Here is a 14,749-nt window from a genome sequence, read left to right as displayed (position 1 = left end):
CCTGTTTCCCCACCATACCATATGTGTTTTTCCCCCTTTCCATACCTTATTCTTTGAAAACAATGCAGATTGTCTTAAAGAAATGCTCCTTGCAAGAATCCTTGATAGCACAGAGGGAGATGTCATGTGATAAAGCAAAGACATTGACAACCTGGGAAAGTTGGAAAGTGATTTTGAAGAATATACTCTCAGGATGAAGATGTTGAGGAAGCCCTAACTGATTCATTGTATTTTCTTTGTTTGTAGACAAAGCAGCAGTACATGATGAAAATCTTGAGACTCTTTAAGAGGATATAAATTAAGGGGTGGTGGTCTAGTCATTAAGAATCTGCCTTGCAATGCAGAGAACTCAGGTCTGATCCCTGGTGGGGGAACTACGATCCCACAGGCCTCAGAGCAGCCAGGCCCATGCACCGCAGCTACTGAAACACACACGCCCTGGAGCCTGTGAGCTGCAGCTACTGGGTCAGCCTGCCACAAAGAGTCCATGCACCACACCAAAAATCCGCAAAACTAAGACCCGACAAAGCCAAATAAAATACAAATGAAAAGAAATGAAATAAAAATTTTAAGAGATCAAAAGCATTGTGTCATAGTTTATTTGCCACGTTTAACCCCCTAGAACACAAATTATCAGTGAAATTAATCACCCTCAAGAGGATGAAAACTGGTTCGGAAGAGTAGGGGACAAGAAAACAAATATTTCAATAGGCCACAAAGTGGCCCTCCAAAGCTTAAACTTCCCTGACAAAATCTTAATTCATCAGTATTTAACTGTCTCTTTAAATTAAATTAAAGTGGTCTCTTTAGAAGGTAATAATGGGGAGTAAAAGTTGAGAAACACTTTCCTAAGATTTATAAAATAATGCATAGTCTTTATAAAAAGATTTATAAAAGTAATCCTCTTATTTGAGAGGATGGCCTCATAGTGGGTGACAAGGGCCAAACACTCAGTATGCATGGATTACATTTGTGCCTCAGTTTCTATACCTGTTAATATAAAACTAGGATGTTAATTAAAATTAGGTTTAGGGTTAGGGTTTTATTAATGTATAATTAGGATGATCAAACCAGTCAATCCTAAAGGAAATCAGTCCTGAATATTCATTGGAAGGACTGATGCTGAAGCTGAAACTCCAATACTTTGGCCACCTGATGTGAAGAACTGACTCATTGGAAAAGACCCTGAGGCTGGGAAAGATTGAAGGCAGGAGAAAGGGACGACAGAGGGTGAGATGAGACGGTTGGATGGCATCACTGGCTCAATGCTCATGAGTCTGAGCAAGCTCCAACAGTTGGTGATGGACAGGGAAGCCTGGCATGCTGCAGTCCATGGGGTTGCAGAGTTGGACACAACTGAGTGACTGAATTGAACTGAGGATGATTTACATAAAAGGGTGACTGTGAGAGTAAATGAGGTTATCCATATGAATTCATGTAAGTATTACCTGTTGTTGTTGTGATCATCATTCTCATTTTACAATAGAGGGAAGAGAAATTCAAAGAAGTCAGGCCACTTGCTCCAGGGCACACAGCCTTGGAAGTGACAAAAAGGGAGCTCCTAAGCCGCTGGGTTGCCTAGGGGAGAACAGATCTTCCCACCTGAGTCTGTCCTGTCCCTCCCTGAGAAGTTGGTATTACCTGGTTGCCGCCATGCGCTGGCATGGGAAAGCTGTTCCTTCCTTGGCAATCTCGTCAATTCCAGCTAGCCAAAGGTTGAGCCTATGGCTGGAAATTGGGCAGTCATTTGCTGCCCCCTGCAGGTAGAATGGGAAAAGGCTGACATCTTGCCCTCTTTCGTCAGGCCCCCTCTAGATTTATGAGAGCTTGCTTCTTTTCACTTTTTCTCCCTCTCCACACTGCTAATGCCCTCCCAAAAAAGTCCCTGGCACAGTTTGGGCAACAGAAATACAAATTTAAATGCATAAATGCAGATACTCTTGGACTCAGCAATTCCACTGCTACAGATTCAGTTCAGTTCCAGTTCAGCTCAGTTGTGTCTGACTCCTTGCAATCCCACGAACTGCAGCATACCAGGCCTCCCTGTCCATCACCAACTCCTGGAGTCCACCCAAACCCATGTCCATCGAGTCGGTGATGCCATCCAGCCATCTTATCCTCTGTTGTCCCCTTCTCCACCTGCCCTCAATCTTTCCCAGCATCAGGGTCTTTTCAAATGAGTCAGCTCTTCGCATCAGGTGGCCAAAGTATTGGAGTTTCAGCTTCAACATCAGTCCTTCCAATGAACACCCAGGACTGATCTCCTTTAGGATGGACTGGTTGGATCTCCTTGCAGTCCAAGGGACTCTCAAGAGTCTTCTCCAACACCACAGTTCAAAAGCATCAATTCTTCAGCACTCAGCTTTCTTTACAGTCCAACTCTTACATCCATACACGACTACTGGAAAAACCATAGCCTTGACTAGATGGACCTTTGTTGGCAAAGTAATGTCTCTGCTTTTTAATATGCTCTCTAGGTTGGTCATGACTTTCTTTCCAAGGAGTAAGTGTCTTTTAATTTCACTGCTGCAGTCACCATCTGCAGTGATTTTGGAGCCCCAAAAATAAAGTCTGACACTGTTTCCACTATTTCCCCATCTATTTGCCATGAAGTGATGGGACCGGATGCCATGATCTTTGTTTTTTGGATGTTGAGCTTTAAGCCAACTTTTTCACTCTCTTCTTTCACATTCATCAATAGGCTCTTTAGTTCTTCTTCACTTTCTCCCATAAGGGTTGTCTCATCTGCATATCTGAGGTTATTGATATTTCTCCCAGCAATCTTGATTTCAGCTTGTGCTTCCTCCAGCCCAGCGTTTCTCATGATGTACTCTGCATAGAAGTTAAATAAGCAGGGTAACAATATACAGCCTTGACGTACTCCTTTTCCTATTTGGAACCAGTCTGTTGTTCCATGTCCAGTTCCAACTGTTGCTTCCTGACCTCAAGAAGCAGGTCAGGTGGTCTGGTATTCCCATCTCTTTCAGAATTTTCCACAGTTTATTGTGATCCACACAGTCAAAGGCTTTGGCATAGTCAATAAAGCAGAAAGATGTTTTTCTGGAACTTTCTTGCTTTTTCGATGATCCAGTGAATGTTGGTAATTTGATCTCTGGTTCCTCTGCCTTTTCTAAAACCAGCTTGAACATCTGGAAGTTCACCGTTCATGTATTGCTGAAGCCTGGCTTGGAGAATTTTAAGCATTACTTTACTAGTGTGTAAGATGAGTGCAATTGTGCAGTAGTTTGAGCATTCTTTGGCATTGCCTTTCTTTGGGACTGGAATGAAAACTGACCTTTTCCAGTCCTGTGGCCACTGCTGAATTTTCCAAATTTGCTGGCATATTGAAAAAATAGCAAATTTGCTGAAATTGAAGAAAGTGGGGAAAACCACTAGACCATTCAGGTATGACCTAAATCAAATCCCTTATGACTATACAGTAGAAGTGAGAAATAGATTTAAGGGACTAGATCTGATAGACAGAGTGCCTGATGAACTATGGATGGAGGTTTCTTGACATTGTGCAGGAGACAGGAATCAAGAACATCGCCAAAAAAAAGAAATGCAAAAAAGCAAAATGGTTGTCTGAGGAGGCCTTACAAATAGCTGTGAAAAGAAGAGAAGTGAAAAGCAAAGGAGAAAAGGAAAGATATACCCATTTGAATGCAGAGTTCCAAAGAATAGCAAGGAGAGATAAGAAAGCCTTCCTCAGTGATCAATGCAAACAAATAGAGGAAAACAATAGAATGGGAAAGACTAGAGATCTCTTCAAGAAAATTAGAGATACCAAGGGAACATTTCATGCAAAGATGGGCTCAATAAAGGACAGAAATGGTAGGGACCTAACAGAAGCAGATGATATTAAGAAGAGGTGGCAAGAATACACAGAAGAACTGTACAAAAAAGAGCTTCACGACCCAGATAATCACAATGGTGTGATCACTCACCTAGAGCTGGACATCCTGGAATGTGAAGTCAAGTGGGCCTTAGGAAGCATCACTACGAACAAAGCTAGTGGAGGTGATGGAATTCCAGTTGAGCTCTTTCAAATCCTGAAAGATGATGCTGTGAAAGTGCTGCAGTCAATATGCCAGCTACAGATTCAGGCCACTTGCAAAAGTCAGGTGAAATTTATGGGCAGGTAGATGGTCACTGGGGAGGGCGTCACTCAGCCACCAGACATGCAGCTTTGAGAAAGGTGTGGTAGAGGTGGACCTGCTCTCTTGTGAAGCGTTTCGAGATATTTTGATAAGAAAAATCAGAGACAGAAATACAAGAACATCACACAGATATATATATATATATGTGCCTATATAGGCATATACACACTTTTCTCTTTCCCAGGTGGCTCAGCAGTAAAGTATCTGCCTACCGTGTGTGAGATGTGGGTGCCATCCCTGGTCGGGAAGTTCCCTGAGAGAAGGAAATGGCAACCCACTCCAGTATTCTTGCCTGGGAAATTCCATGGACAGAGGAGCCTGGCAGGCTACAGTTCATGGGGTCTCAAAGAATCGGACATGACTTAGTGACTAAACAACAACCAACACACATTTCTGTGCTGTAAAGAATCAAAATGAACGTGTTAATCGGTTTGGAAAGAAACGGGAAGTTTCTACTCTTTTGTTTTTCTACTCTTGTTTTCCTTTTTTTTCTTTCTTTTAACCTTTTCTGTACTGCATGGTTTTCTTACATGGAGCATGCGCATGTATGTGTGTGTGTGTGTGTGTGTGTGTGTGTGTGTGTGTATATATATTTATTTTTAATGTTAGAAAAAAATTATGGGAGATTTTAGGTTTCTTCCCTGTTTTCCTCAGTATTAAAAATTCAACAATAAAAAATTTTAACTCAATACATGAAAAGAAAAAATAAAAAAAATCCATAAAGGCAGTCATGATATTCTGATAGAGAAAAGAGTCAAAGAGAAAGCAAGCATGGAGTAAGATCCCATTTTTACTTTTTAAAATTAGAGATAAGAGATTGAAATGAAGAAATTAACACAGCAACAGATTTTTTTTTCCCCTAGATGGGTTCTAATGTCTTCTTTGGGTTTTTCTGTATTTTTTTAAATTACATATTCCACAGTTAATGTTTGTGTATCTTTTGTAATCTGATAAAAAATAAATAGATAGATGCACAATACTGTGAACGTATTTAATGCTAACGATTTGTGCCAAAGAACTGATGCTTTCCAATTGTGGTGCTGGAGAAGACTCTTGAGAGTCCTTTGCACAGCAAGGAGATCAAACCAGTCATCCTTAAGGAAATCAACTCTGAGTATTCATTGGAAGGAATGATGCTTAAGCTGAAACTCCAATACTTTCTCCACCTGATGCGAAGAACTGACTCATTGTAAAAGACTCTGATGCAGGGAAAGATTGAAGGCAGGAGAAGAAGGGGACCACAGAGGATGAGATGGTTGGATGGCCTCATAGGCTCCATGGATATGAGTCTGGGCAAGTCTGGGCACTATCCGGGAAACAGTGGCAGACAGAGAAGCCTGGAGGCCACAGTCCATGAGGTGGCAGAGTCAGACACGACCTAGTGACTGAACAACAAAACAACATACAAGTTACAATGTTCGTGAAAGGGTACAATTTAAATGGGTGCATTTTACTGTCTATAAATTGTACCCCAAATAAATCGATTTTTAAAAATATTTTAAATACCACAAAAGTATTTCACATACTATCCTCATTTACCTGAAAAACTAACGATTACTTATACGGTTTACAAAATCAGTTTATCCATTGAACCCTCAAATATGGCAGTGACAGAGAACACAATATCCAAATACGTGCAAACCACTCAAGAAAACGTTGCTGTGCTGTGCTTAGTCGCTCAGTCGTGTCCGACTCTTTGCGACCCCATGGACTGTGGCCCATCAGGCTCCTCTACCCCTCGGGATTCTCCAAGCAAGAATATTGGAGTGGGTTGCCGTGCCCTCCTCCAGTGGATCTTCCCAACCCAGGGATGGAACCCAGATGTCCCGCATTGCAGACGGATCCTTTACAGTCTGAGCCACCAGGGAAGCCCCAAGAAAACGCTGGGTTTTAGGAAATACGGCCTGTGTTCAATTGGCTTCCCGGGTCCAGGCGCCCAAGGCGGGGGAAATCGGGGTCGGGAGCCAAAGTCGGCAATACTGGCAGGAAACAGGATACAAAGACTGGGACGAGCTTGACTCTGCCGGCCAGCCGCCCGGAACCCGGAAGTGTGGCTTAAGTCAAGATTCCAAGACCGCATGCGCGCCGCCGAGATGACCAATAAAAACGAAGGGAGGCGGGTATGGGGGAGGGGCTATCAAACCGGAAGTGTGGCGTTTTACGTCCTGAACTTTCCAGGAGGCCATGGAGGCCTACGAGCAGGTCCAAAAGGGGCCCCTGAAGCTGAAAGGCGTCGCAGAGCTCGGAGTGACTAAGCGGTAAGTCCTGAGATCCCAGGAGACCCTGTATTCTCTTTTAAAACCTCTCCCTGAGACCTCCGGGTGTTGCCCTCTGATGCGCCGTTATCCACCTCTCCTACCCAACTCATCTTCTAGGAAGAAGAAAAAGAAAGACAAAGACAAGGCGAAACTCCTGGAAGCGATGGGAACGAGCAAAAAGAACGAGGAGGAGAAGCGACGCGGACTGGACAAGCGGACACCGGCCCAAGCGGCATTTGAGAAGATGCAGGAGAAGCGGGTAAGGCGGGTGGGAAGCCTCGGGATGCCCCTCATCGCGAGTCGGGGTCTCCCTGGATGGATTCAGAGGCAAGACCCGGGACGCACGGGGGAGGGAGAGCGGTCAGAGAGGACCTTAATTCCGGGGAGAAGATAGTGCGTAAGAGAGGAAGAGTTCACGGTGGGGAGGACAAGAAGGTTCTTCGGCCAGAGTGGACCACAAAGGGGAGAGACAGAGACCCAGGTTTGGATTCCAACGCTGTCGCTCATTTGCCCCGTGACACTGGGTCAGTGACTCACCTCTTGGTGCCTCAGTTTCCACAAATATAAGGGTCAGGATAGTGCTGTCTCCTAAGAGGGATGGAAACTTTGCATGAGGTGACGTGGATAAATGGCACTTAGTCTGGCATAAAGTCAGTGCTCAGTTGATGTTCACAGTTGATGTTAAATGAGCGTACCCGCTGCTGTAAGTCACCACAAAGTGTTTCCATGACAACTTTGGCAGCTTCAAATATGTTGTATTTTCAAGCTCTGATGAATGAATTCTCTTCATGTTAAATATTTAATAAATTCAGGTGACGGAAGGATAGGTCAGCGTGGGATAGATAAGTTCTGCCCATTATGCTTGGGGGAGGGAGTAATCAGTCTAGGTCCCCTGGTTCCCACCGGGATGTTGTTCCTCCCCCACCTCGGCAATGTTTAGAGACTTTTTGTTTAGAGACTTTTTTTTTCTTTTTTTACAACTTAGGTGTGTTGAGGGGTGGGGAGGGGTGCTGCTATTGTTTGGGACAGTGTGGGCCAACCCCCCCGCCCCGCCCACGCAAAGATTGATCTAGCCCAAAATGTCATTAGTGCCCAGGCTGAGAAACACTAACCCTGACTTGGTGGTTTGGTCCAGTAATATCAGCAAAAGTTAACTCATTACTTCCAGGCCTAATTGAGTCATAGGAGAAAAAAGAGAGAGAGACAACTCACTGGCTTTGACAAGATTGCGTCCCATTCTGTCTCCGCTGCTCTTGATGATGTAACTCTGGGCGAGCTGGCTCACCTCCCACACCTTAATTTCTTCATCTCTGTAATGGGCTCAAGTCCCAGCCTCAAACCAGTAGGTTTGTGGTGAGGATTTAACAAGTGAATGCTAAGCTGCTTCCTTAAGATTCTAGTCAGAGGCAGGGCTGGGATTTTACTGCTGGAGTTGGGATGGCATGGGAGAGAGAGATTCATACAACTGTCAAAATGACCAATAATGGCCCCTCAGAGTAGGGCAGTCATAGTGGCAGTAATGGAAGGTATCAGGTTTGGGATAGGTTTTGAAGGAAGAATAGCCAGATAAGCTGACGGGTTGGGTGTGGGTTGGGAAAGAGGAATCAAGGATGATCAAGATTTTTGGTGGGAGAAACTGGGTGAATGGAGGTACTGGTTTACTGAAATTGGAAGGACTGTGAGTAAAGCAGGTTTCTATAAAGCAGGGGAGCAAGATCTTAGTTTTAGGGACTTCTTGGGCTTCCAGGTGGCACTAGTGGTAAAGAATTCACTTGCCAATGCAGGAGACATGGTACCAATACAGGAGACATAGACGCAGTTCCTGGGTCAGGAAGATCCCCTGGAGGAGGAAGCAGCACCCCACTCCAGTATTCTTTATATATATATAATTTTATTTGTTTTTGGCTGTAATGGGTCTTCATTGCTGTGAGGGCCTTTTGTCTAGTTGTGGCCAGCAGTGGCTACTCTTCCTTGTATTGTGAGGGCTTCTCATTGAAGTGGCTTCTCTTATTGCCCGACTCCAGTATTCTTGCCTGGAAAATTTCATGAGCAGAGGAGCCTGATGGGCTACAGTCTGTGGGGCAACTGAGCAACAGAGCTTGCGCATGCGCGCGCACACACACACACACACACACACACACTCTCCCATGGTTATGAATCTGTCTTCCAGTGCAAGGGACATGGGTTCCATCCATGGTCAGGGAACTAAGATCCACTTATCTTGAAGCAGCTAAGCCTGTGTGCAGCAAGGCAGCATGCATGGCAGTGAAGACCCCGAATGCTGCAACAAAGACCCAGTGCAGCCAAAAAAAGGAAAGATCTTGGTTTTAGAGGTTAAATTTGAGTGCCTGTTAAAAATTCAGGCAGAGAATTCTCATGGACATGCTTTGATACCTGAACCTGCGGTTTGGAGGAAAGGTCTGGGTAGTTGTTCTGGGACTGCATGAGATCCTTCGAGGAGGCGTAATGACAGAAGAGGTCTAGGATCAAGCCTCTGATGATCAGAGGGTGGGAGAGAGGAAATTGCAAGGGAGCACAAGCCAGAAGGATACCAGGACAGAGCATGTTCTTAGGAGCTGAGTGGAGAAAGTGTTCCAAGAGGAATAAGCAGGACTTCCCTGGTGGTCCAGTGGTTAAGGATCCACAGAACTAAGATCCCACAGGCTGCAGGACAGCTACACCCAAGTGCCACAACTAGAGAGAAAGACCGAACACCACCATTAAGAGCCCACCCTCACACAGCCATAAATAAATCTGATTTACCCTGAATTCCTTAAAAAAATTTTAATTAGAAGTGATCAACTGCACTCCGAGCCGTTGGTTGGCGTTTGTGGTGGGGAGGGAAGGAAGACTGATTTGAGTGGATCCACGTTGGGGTGGGGAAAGGCAGAGGTGCAGACAAGGATTTGAAATGAGTCTCAGGAGATTTGCTGTCAAAGGGAATGGAGAAACTCCTCCAGCTGGAGGGTAGAAGATCAAGGTGAAATTTTTGTTGTTGGAAATGAAGTACTCCTGAGGGTTTTGTTTGACAGAGGAGAGGGGCATGGGGGAGCAGGTGCAGGCAAAGCAAAGACAGTTGGGAAATGCGGATTCCCTCATGGAAGAGTGTTGGATTGAGCACAGTGGGTGTTATAGGCTGGACAGCTCCTAGAAGGCTCCAGCCTGGTGGAAAGGGTCAAGGCTTGGCATCTCCAGCTCCATCACCCACTCTTCACTCTGGTCCTGGTTTTTTCTTATCTGTGAAGTGGGGTATGTGACAGCACCCGTGATAGCCTGTGAATTTGGTGCATGGAGTGGGAGGAGGGAGGGCAGAGCCCCGCCAAGTGCCTGGCATTGGTGACAGCTGGTCAGGTCAGCATGGCCTCTTGTGAGGAGACACGAACCCCACTGGACTCACAGCAGGAAGAGGCAGGGATGGACAAAGCAGAGACTTGAGAGAGAGAGGAAGTGTCAGCTAGGTGGGAGCCAGCTGGATACAGAGGAAGATGAGGAGGCAGCAAAGGAGACAGCCAGGCGGCAGTCTACAGTATACCTCAAGCTTCCCTGGGTTGACTGGCTTTAATTGGGTGCTTCTTCTGCTGGCCTCCCTGGGAACCTGGTATACCAAGATGGCAGCTGGAGCCCAGCTGGGCTGAAACATCTGAGATAGCTTCACCATGGCATGTCTGGTACCTCAGTGCTCCTTCCAGGACATCCCTCCCCACACGTCATCTCATTTCCAGGTCCGTCCTTTCCAGCAAGGTCATCAGACTTCGCGCATGATGACTAGCTTCTAAGAACACAAAGCAAAAGCTGCTAAGTCTTCTTATGTTTTCAGCACTGGCACTGAATTCTGTTAAGTAAACTGTGTCACAGGACCAGCCCAAAAGTCAGCATGGTAGGGGACTGCACCGGGGCAGCAGTACCAGGCAGCTGGGTTCATTTGCAGGGGAGGTGGAGGAGCACCACAGTGAGTTGGCCGCAGTCACCCAGCTAGTGAGTGAGAGCCGGGTGTGGCCCCACGTCAGTCTGACTCTGCAGCGCGTGCTTTTAACTCATACTGGGTACCGCTGGTGTTAAGCAAGGAATGGGGGAGGGCATGGTGGTACAGGATGGATGTTCCAGCATTATGCTTGTCAAGGTGATCTGGATCATGTAGCCCCCTTGATACTGTGTACCATCACTCAGGAGGCTCAGTGGTAAAGAATCTGCCTCCAGTACAGAAGATACAGGAGACACGGGTTCGATTCCTGGGTTGGGAAGATCCCCTGGACAAGGAAATGGCAACCCACTCGAGTATTCTTGCCTGGAAAAATGCCATAGACAGAGGAGCCTGGTGGGCTATAGTCCATGGGGTCGCAGAGAGTCGGACGCGATTGAGCACTCACACACTGTCACTCAAGCTCCTACTATGTGTCAGGTCCTTTGCCTTCCTCATTTATTATCCTTCCTCAGACCCCTTCTGAGACTTTTCTTTTTCTGCAAACTGGGAAAGCAGTCAGTTGTCCAAGGATGCAGGAAGCGCATATATAGCTCCCAGCAGGGTCTCCTTAAGTCAATGGTAGTATGTCTCCCACCACTCAGACCAAACGGCAGCTGATGAGAGTTCCTAGTGGGGCATGTTATGGCCACGCATCCCTGTTAGACCCTCCTGAGTGGAGTCAAGGGAGGGGCGGGGTGTATATCCTGAGACCTGCAGCCATACTGAGTGTGAGAGCCAGGCTGGCCCGGGCTGCACCAGGCATGTGACTCACCTCCACTTCTCTCCTCTCTTCAGCAAATGGAAAGGATCCTGAAGAAAGCATCCAAAACCCACAAGCAGAGAGTAGAGGTACGTCACGTGCTGGTGGGGGAGACTGAGCCACAGAGGGGCCAGGCTGGGCCGAGAGGCTGGGAGCCTGGCAGAGGAGCATTGGCGTGCTGGCAGATCTACCCAACCTCCCCAGGGTCATTTAAGGGCAGGGCATCCAGGAGGCCTGGCAGGGTGGATTTGAGAGGGGGTGGGGGTTCACTGAGAAGAGAGAGCATGGAGAAAGGGGACTGGGCACTGCTGACATGGCATTTCCCCTTGGCTTTCCCAGGACTTCAACAGACACCTGGACACGCTCACAGAGCACTATGACATTCCCAAAGTCAGCTGGACCAAGTAGCAGGCCCACCATGGGTACCGAGTGGCATCGAGGAGGAGCAGAAGGCAACGTCGCGGCTATGTTTGGGGCCTTTGGTATTTTCTAGAAACATTCTGTGCACACATCCTTGCGTCTTCTGCTGAGACAGTGCTTTGCAAAGCTGTGTGTCCTCATTCTGGAACTTGATTAAAGTAAGACTGTCCTTTTCCTCAGTTTTGATTTCTCAGTAGCACGTAGAAGAGAGACCTCTTAGTTTGAAAAGTTTATCCAGAGATGAAGGTTATTTCTGGGTAAGTGCTGTGGAAAAGTGTTCTTAACCCCAAATTGCTTCTGACTCTTCAACAGCCAGCCAGCTGGCTTTGTGTGGCTAAAACTGACTCCAGAGAACAAAGAGCTGATGTCGTCACAGCCCTGAGCATGTACATCCCTGTAGAGCCCTGCACGGGCTGCCCTTCTAAGTTCCTTCTAGCTTGGAGCTTGTGCTCTCCTAGGGCCTGGAGAAGCCACTTGGAGCTCCGTAGCCTTCAGACTGCTTCCTCAGCCACCTGGCAGTGAAGCAGGACAGCCTGGGAAACAGAACCACCACCTAAGGCACCAATGGAACATACACCTCGTCCCTTTCTGATCCTGTGGCCAGCGTGTAGCCGCTTCTCCCAGCATCCCCATTCCAGACATGGGTCTAGTGGGTGTCACCATGGCAGACATTGCCGGTCAACACAACTTTCTTTGTAAGGGAACCCAGCCAGACACAGCCTGCCTTCTGACCCTCAACCCTGGGCTCCAAGCAGCCCCCTGTATTTATTCAGAGTTGGTACATTACGCGTTTGGCATTCACCAAGGCAGAGCCCCAGCACAGACAGACGTGCACACAATTGAAAGGAAGGACTCAGGTCCCCATACTGGAGAGCCAGGATCTTTGAGGGTCTCTGTGTACCCACCAGATGAAAATCAAGTTGTATTTGCTATTGGGAGAAAGTGTGTTGACAGAGATGCCGAAAGAATAGAAAGGGAAAAAAAAAACAAATATTGGGTTTGGGGACTGCCACATGTGGAATGCAGAATAAAACAAAAAAGTTATTAAGTATAAGTCTGAGTAGCTTAATTACAGACTGTTTGACTGCCACTAGAAATGTTGCCTCTTGTATTGTCACTCACAGAGAATGTCCATACTGCAAAATCACTATCCCTCAATTTGGAAAAATTAGATGACACGTTTTCACCTGTGGTTTGCAACCCACCTAAGGGAGGTGACGTACTGTCTCATTAGCAGTGGCTGCTTGGGGCAGATTCCCCCATTGACTGGAAGGCGCTTTCAGGCCTTTACCACCCATGAGTCAGCAGTTGGGGTCTTCAGGCATGATGTGGTGCTTTGAAAAGCATGCATTGGCAGTGGGGAAGACGGCTATTCCAGTTCTCCCTGCCCATCAGACCACTCCAAAACAGACCGAAAACAATGGGCTTTCTCATGATTCTGTGGGTTGACCAAGCTCAGCTGGGAGGTTCTGCTTCATGAGGTATAGTTTATTTCATGTAAGTTACAGTGACTTGCATGGTGCCAGAGGTCTTCCAGAATCTCTCTTGTAACCTATTCCATGGGGCCAACACAAGTCACTGCCAAACCCTCTCTGGGCATGGACAACTAGAAGATGTGGTTTATTGAGGGCCGACAGTCTACCACAGTGGTTCTCAAAATCTATGGTAGGCTCCCCAGGGGAGCATTAAGAACCACTGATGCTGGGACTTCCCTGCTGGTTCAGTGGTTAAGAATCTGCCCTCTGGTGCAGCAGACGTGGGTTCCTTCCCTGATTGGGGGAACTAAGATCCCACATGCTTTGGGACAGCTAAGCCCAAGCGCCACAACTAGAGAAGTGTACACACCCAACAGAGCCTATACACTGCAAGAAAGACCCAGGGCAGCAAGAATCAAAAAACACACCAGTGCTTCCTGGGTGGGCTTCCATCATGGAGGTTTTTCAGAGCTCCCCTGGTGACCCCACTGTGCAGCAAAGTTTGAGAGATTCCGGTCTAGCACAATCAGTATGGTCTACAGAGGTCCGTTCATTGACTGCAGCTTCCCTGGTGGCTCAAACAGTAAAGAATCTGCCTGCAATGCAGGAGACCCAGTTTCAATCCCTGGGTCAGGAAGATCCCCGGGAGAAGGTAATAGCAACCAACTTCAGGATTCTTGCCTCGAAAATTGCATGGACAGAGGAGCCTGGCAAGCTACAGTCCATGGGGTCGCAAAGATTCAGACGCAACTGAGCAACTATTGTCCTATACATTCACTGCCAAGGATGAAATTCAGGTGTGATTCAAATTCCTCCCAATATGGAGAAAAGCAGGTTACAGGTAATTTATGTATAGTGTTTGGGGCTTCACTGGTGGCTCAGACAGTAAAGAACACCTGCAATGTGGGAGACCTGCGTTCAGTCCCTCGGTTGGGAAGATCTGGAGAAGGGATGGCAACCCACTCCAGTATTCTTGCCTGGAGAGTCCCACGAACAGAAGATTGCAAGGAGTCAGACATGACTGAGCAACTAAGCACAGCACACATACTGTGAGAGTACTTTTGGCACTTGGAAGTCTGTTTCCTCAAAAGATTTTGTCCTCCTAGCCCTGCTGACACTGTATTCCAACCATCTCATCTGCCTCCCCCGTCTCCTCCTGCCTTCATCTAAAATGCCCAGCTGCCATTGTTCAGTCGCCAGTCCTGTCCGACTCTTTGTGACCCCATGGACTGCAGCACACTAGGCTTCCCTATCCTTCACTATTCCCTGGAGTTGCTCAGACTCCTATCCATGAAGTCGATAAAACCATCCAACCATCTCATCTGCCTCCCCCGTCTCCTCCTGCCTTCAACCTTTCCCAGCATCAGGGAAATGGCTGGTGATGGGAATTTTCCAGTGAATTGGCTCTTCACATCAGGTGGCCAAAGTATCGGAGCTTCAGCATCAGTCCTTCTAATGAAAATTCAGGGTTGATTTCCTTTAGGATTGACTGGTTTGATCTCCTTGCTGTCCAAGGGACTTTCAAGAGCCTTCCAGCACCGCAGTTCAAAAGCATCAAGTCTTCCAGCACCGCAGTTTGAAAGCATCAATTCTTCGGCGCTCAGCCTTCTTTATAGTTCAACTTTCACATCCATACTACTGGAAAAACCATAGCTTTGACTGTATGGACCTTTGTTGGCCCAGAGCAAGCCTGAAAAGGAAATGCTTCATAATGG

The 14,749-nt window shown here is 46.9% G+C and overlaps 1 protein-coding gene across 1 annotated transcript; it reads left to right on the top strand.

The window, feature by feature from the left end:
- Positions 1-6,282: 6,282 nt before the first annotated feature.
- Positions 6,283-12,613, top strand: FAM32A (family with sequence similarity 32 member A). Its single transcript, XM_061421750.1, has 4 exons — positions 6,283-6,418; positions 6,536-6,677; positions 11,175-11,228; positions 11,479-12,613. The coding sequence occupies exons 1-4, from the start codon at positions 6,345-6,347 to the stop codon at positions 11,545-11,547; spliced, it is 339 nt and encodes a 112-aa protein (XP_061277734.1). The 5' UTR covers positions 6,283-6,344; the 3' UTR covers positions 11,548-12,613.
- Positions 12,614-14,749: the final 2,136 nt, after the last annotated feature.

This window comes from Bos javanicus, chromosome 7 (assembly GCF_032452875.1).
Source record: "Bos javanicus breed banteng chromosome 7, ARS-OSU_banteng_1.0, whole genome shotgun sequence".
In the NCBI taxonomy this organism is placed as follows: Eukaryota; Metazoa; Chordata; class Mammalia; order Artiodactyla; family Bovidae; genus Bos; species Bos javanicus.
This window is presented reverse-complemented; position numbering and strand designations above follow the sequence as displayed.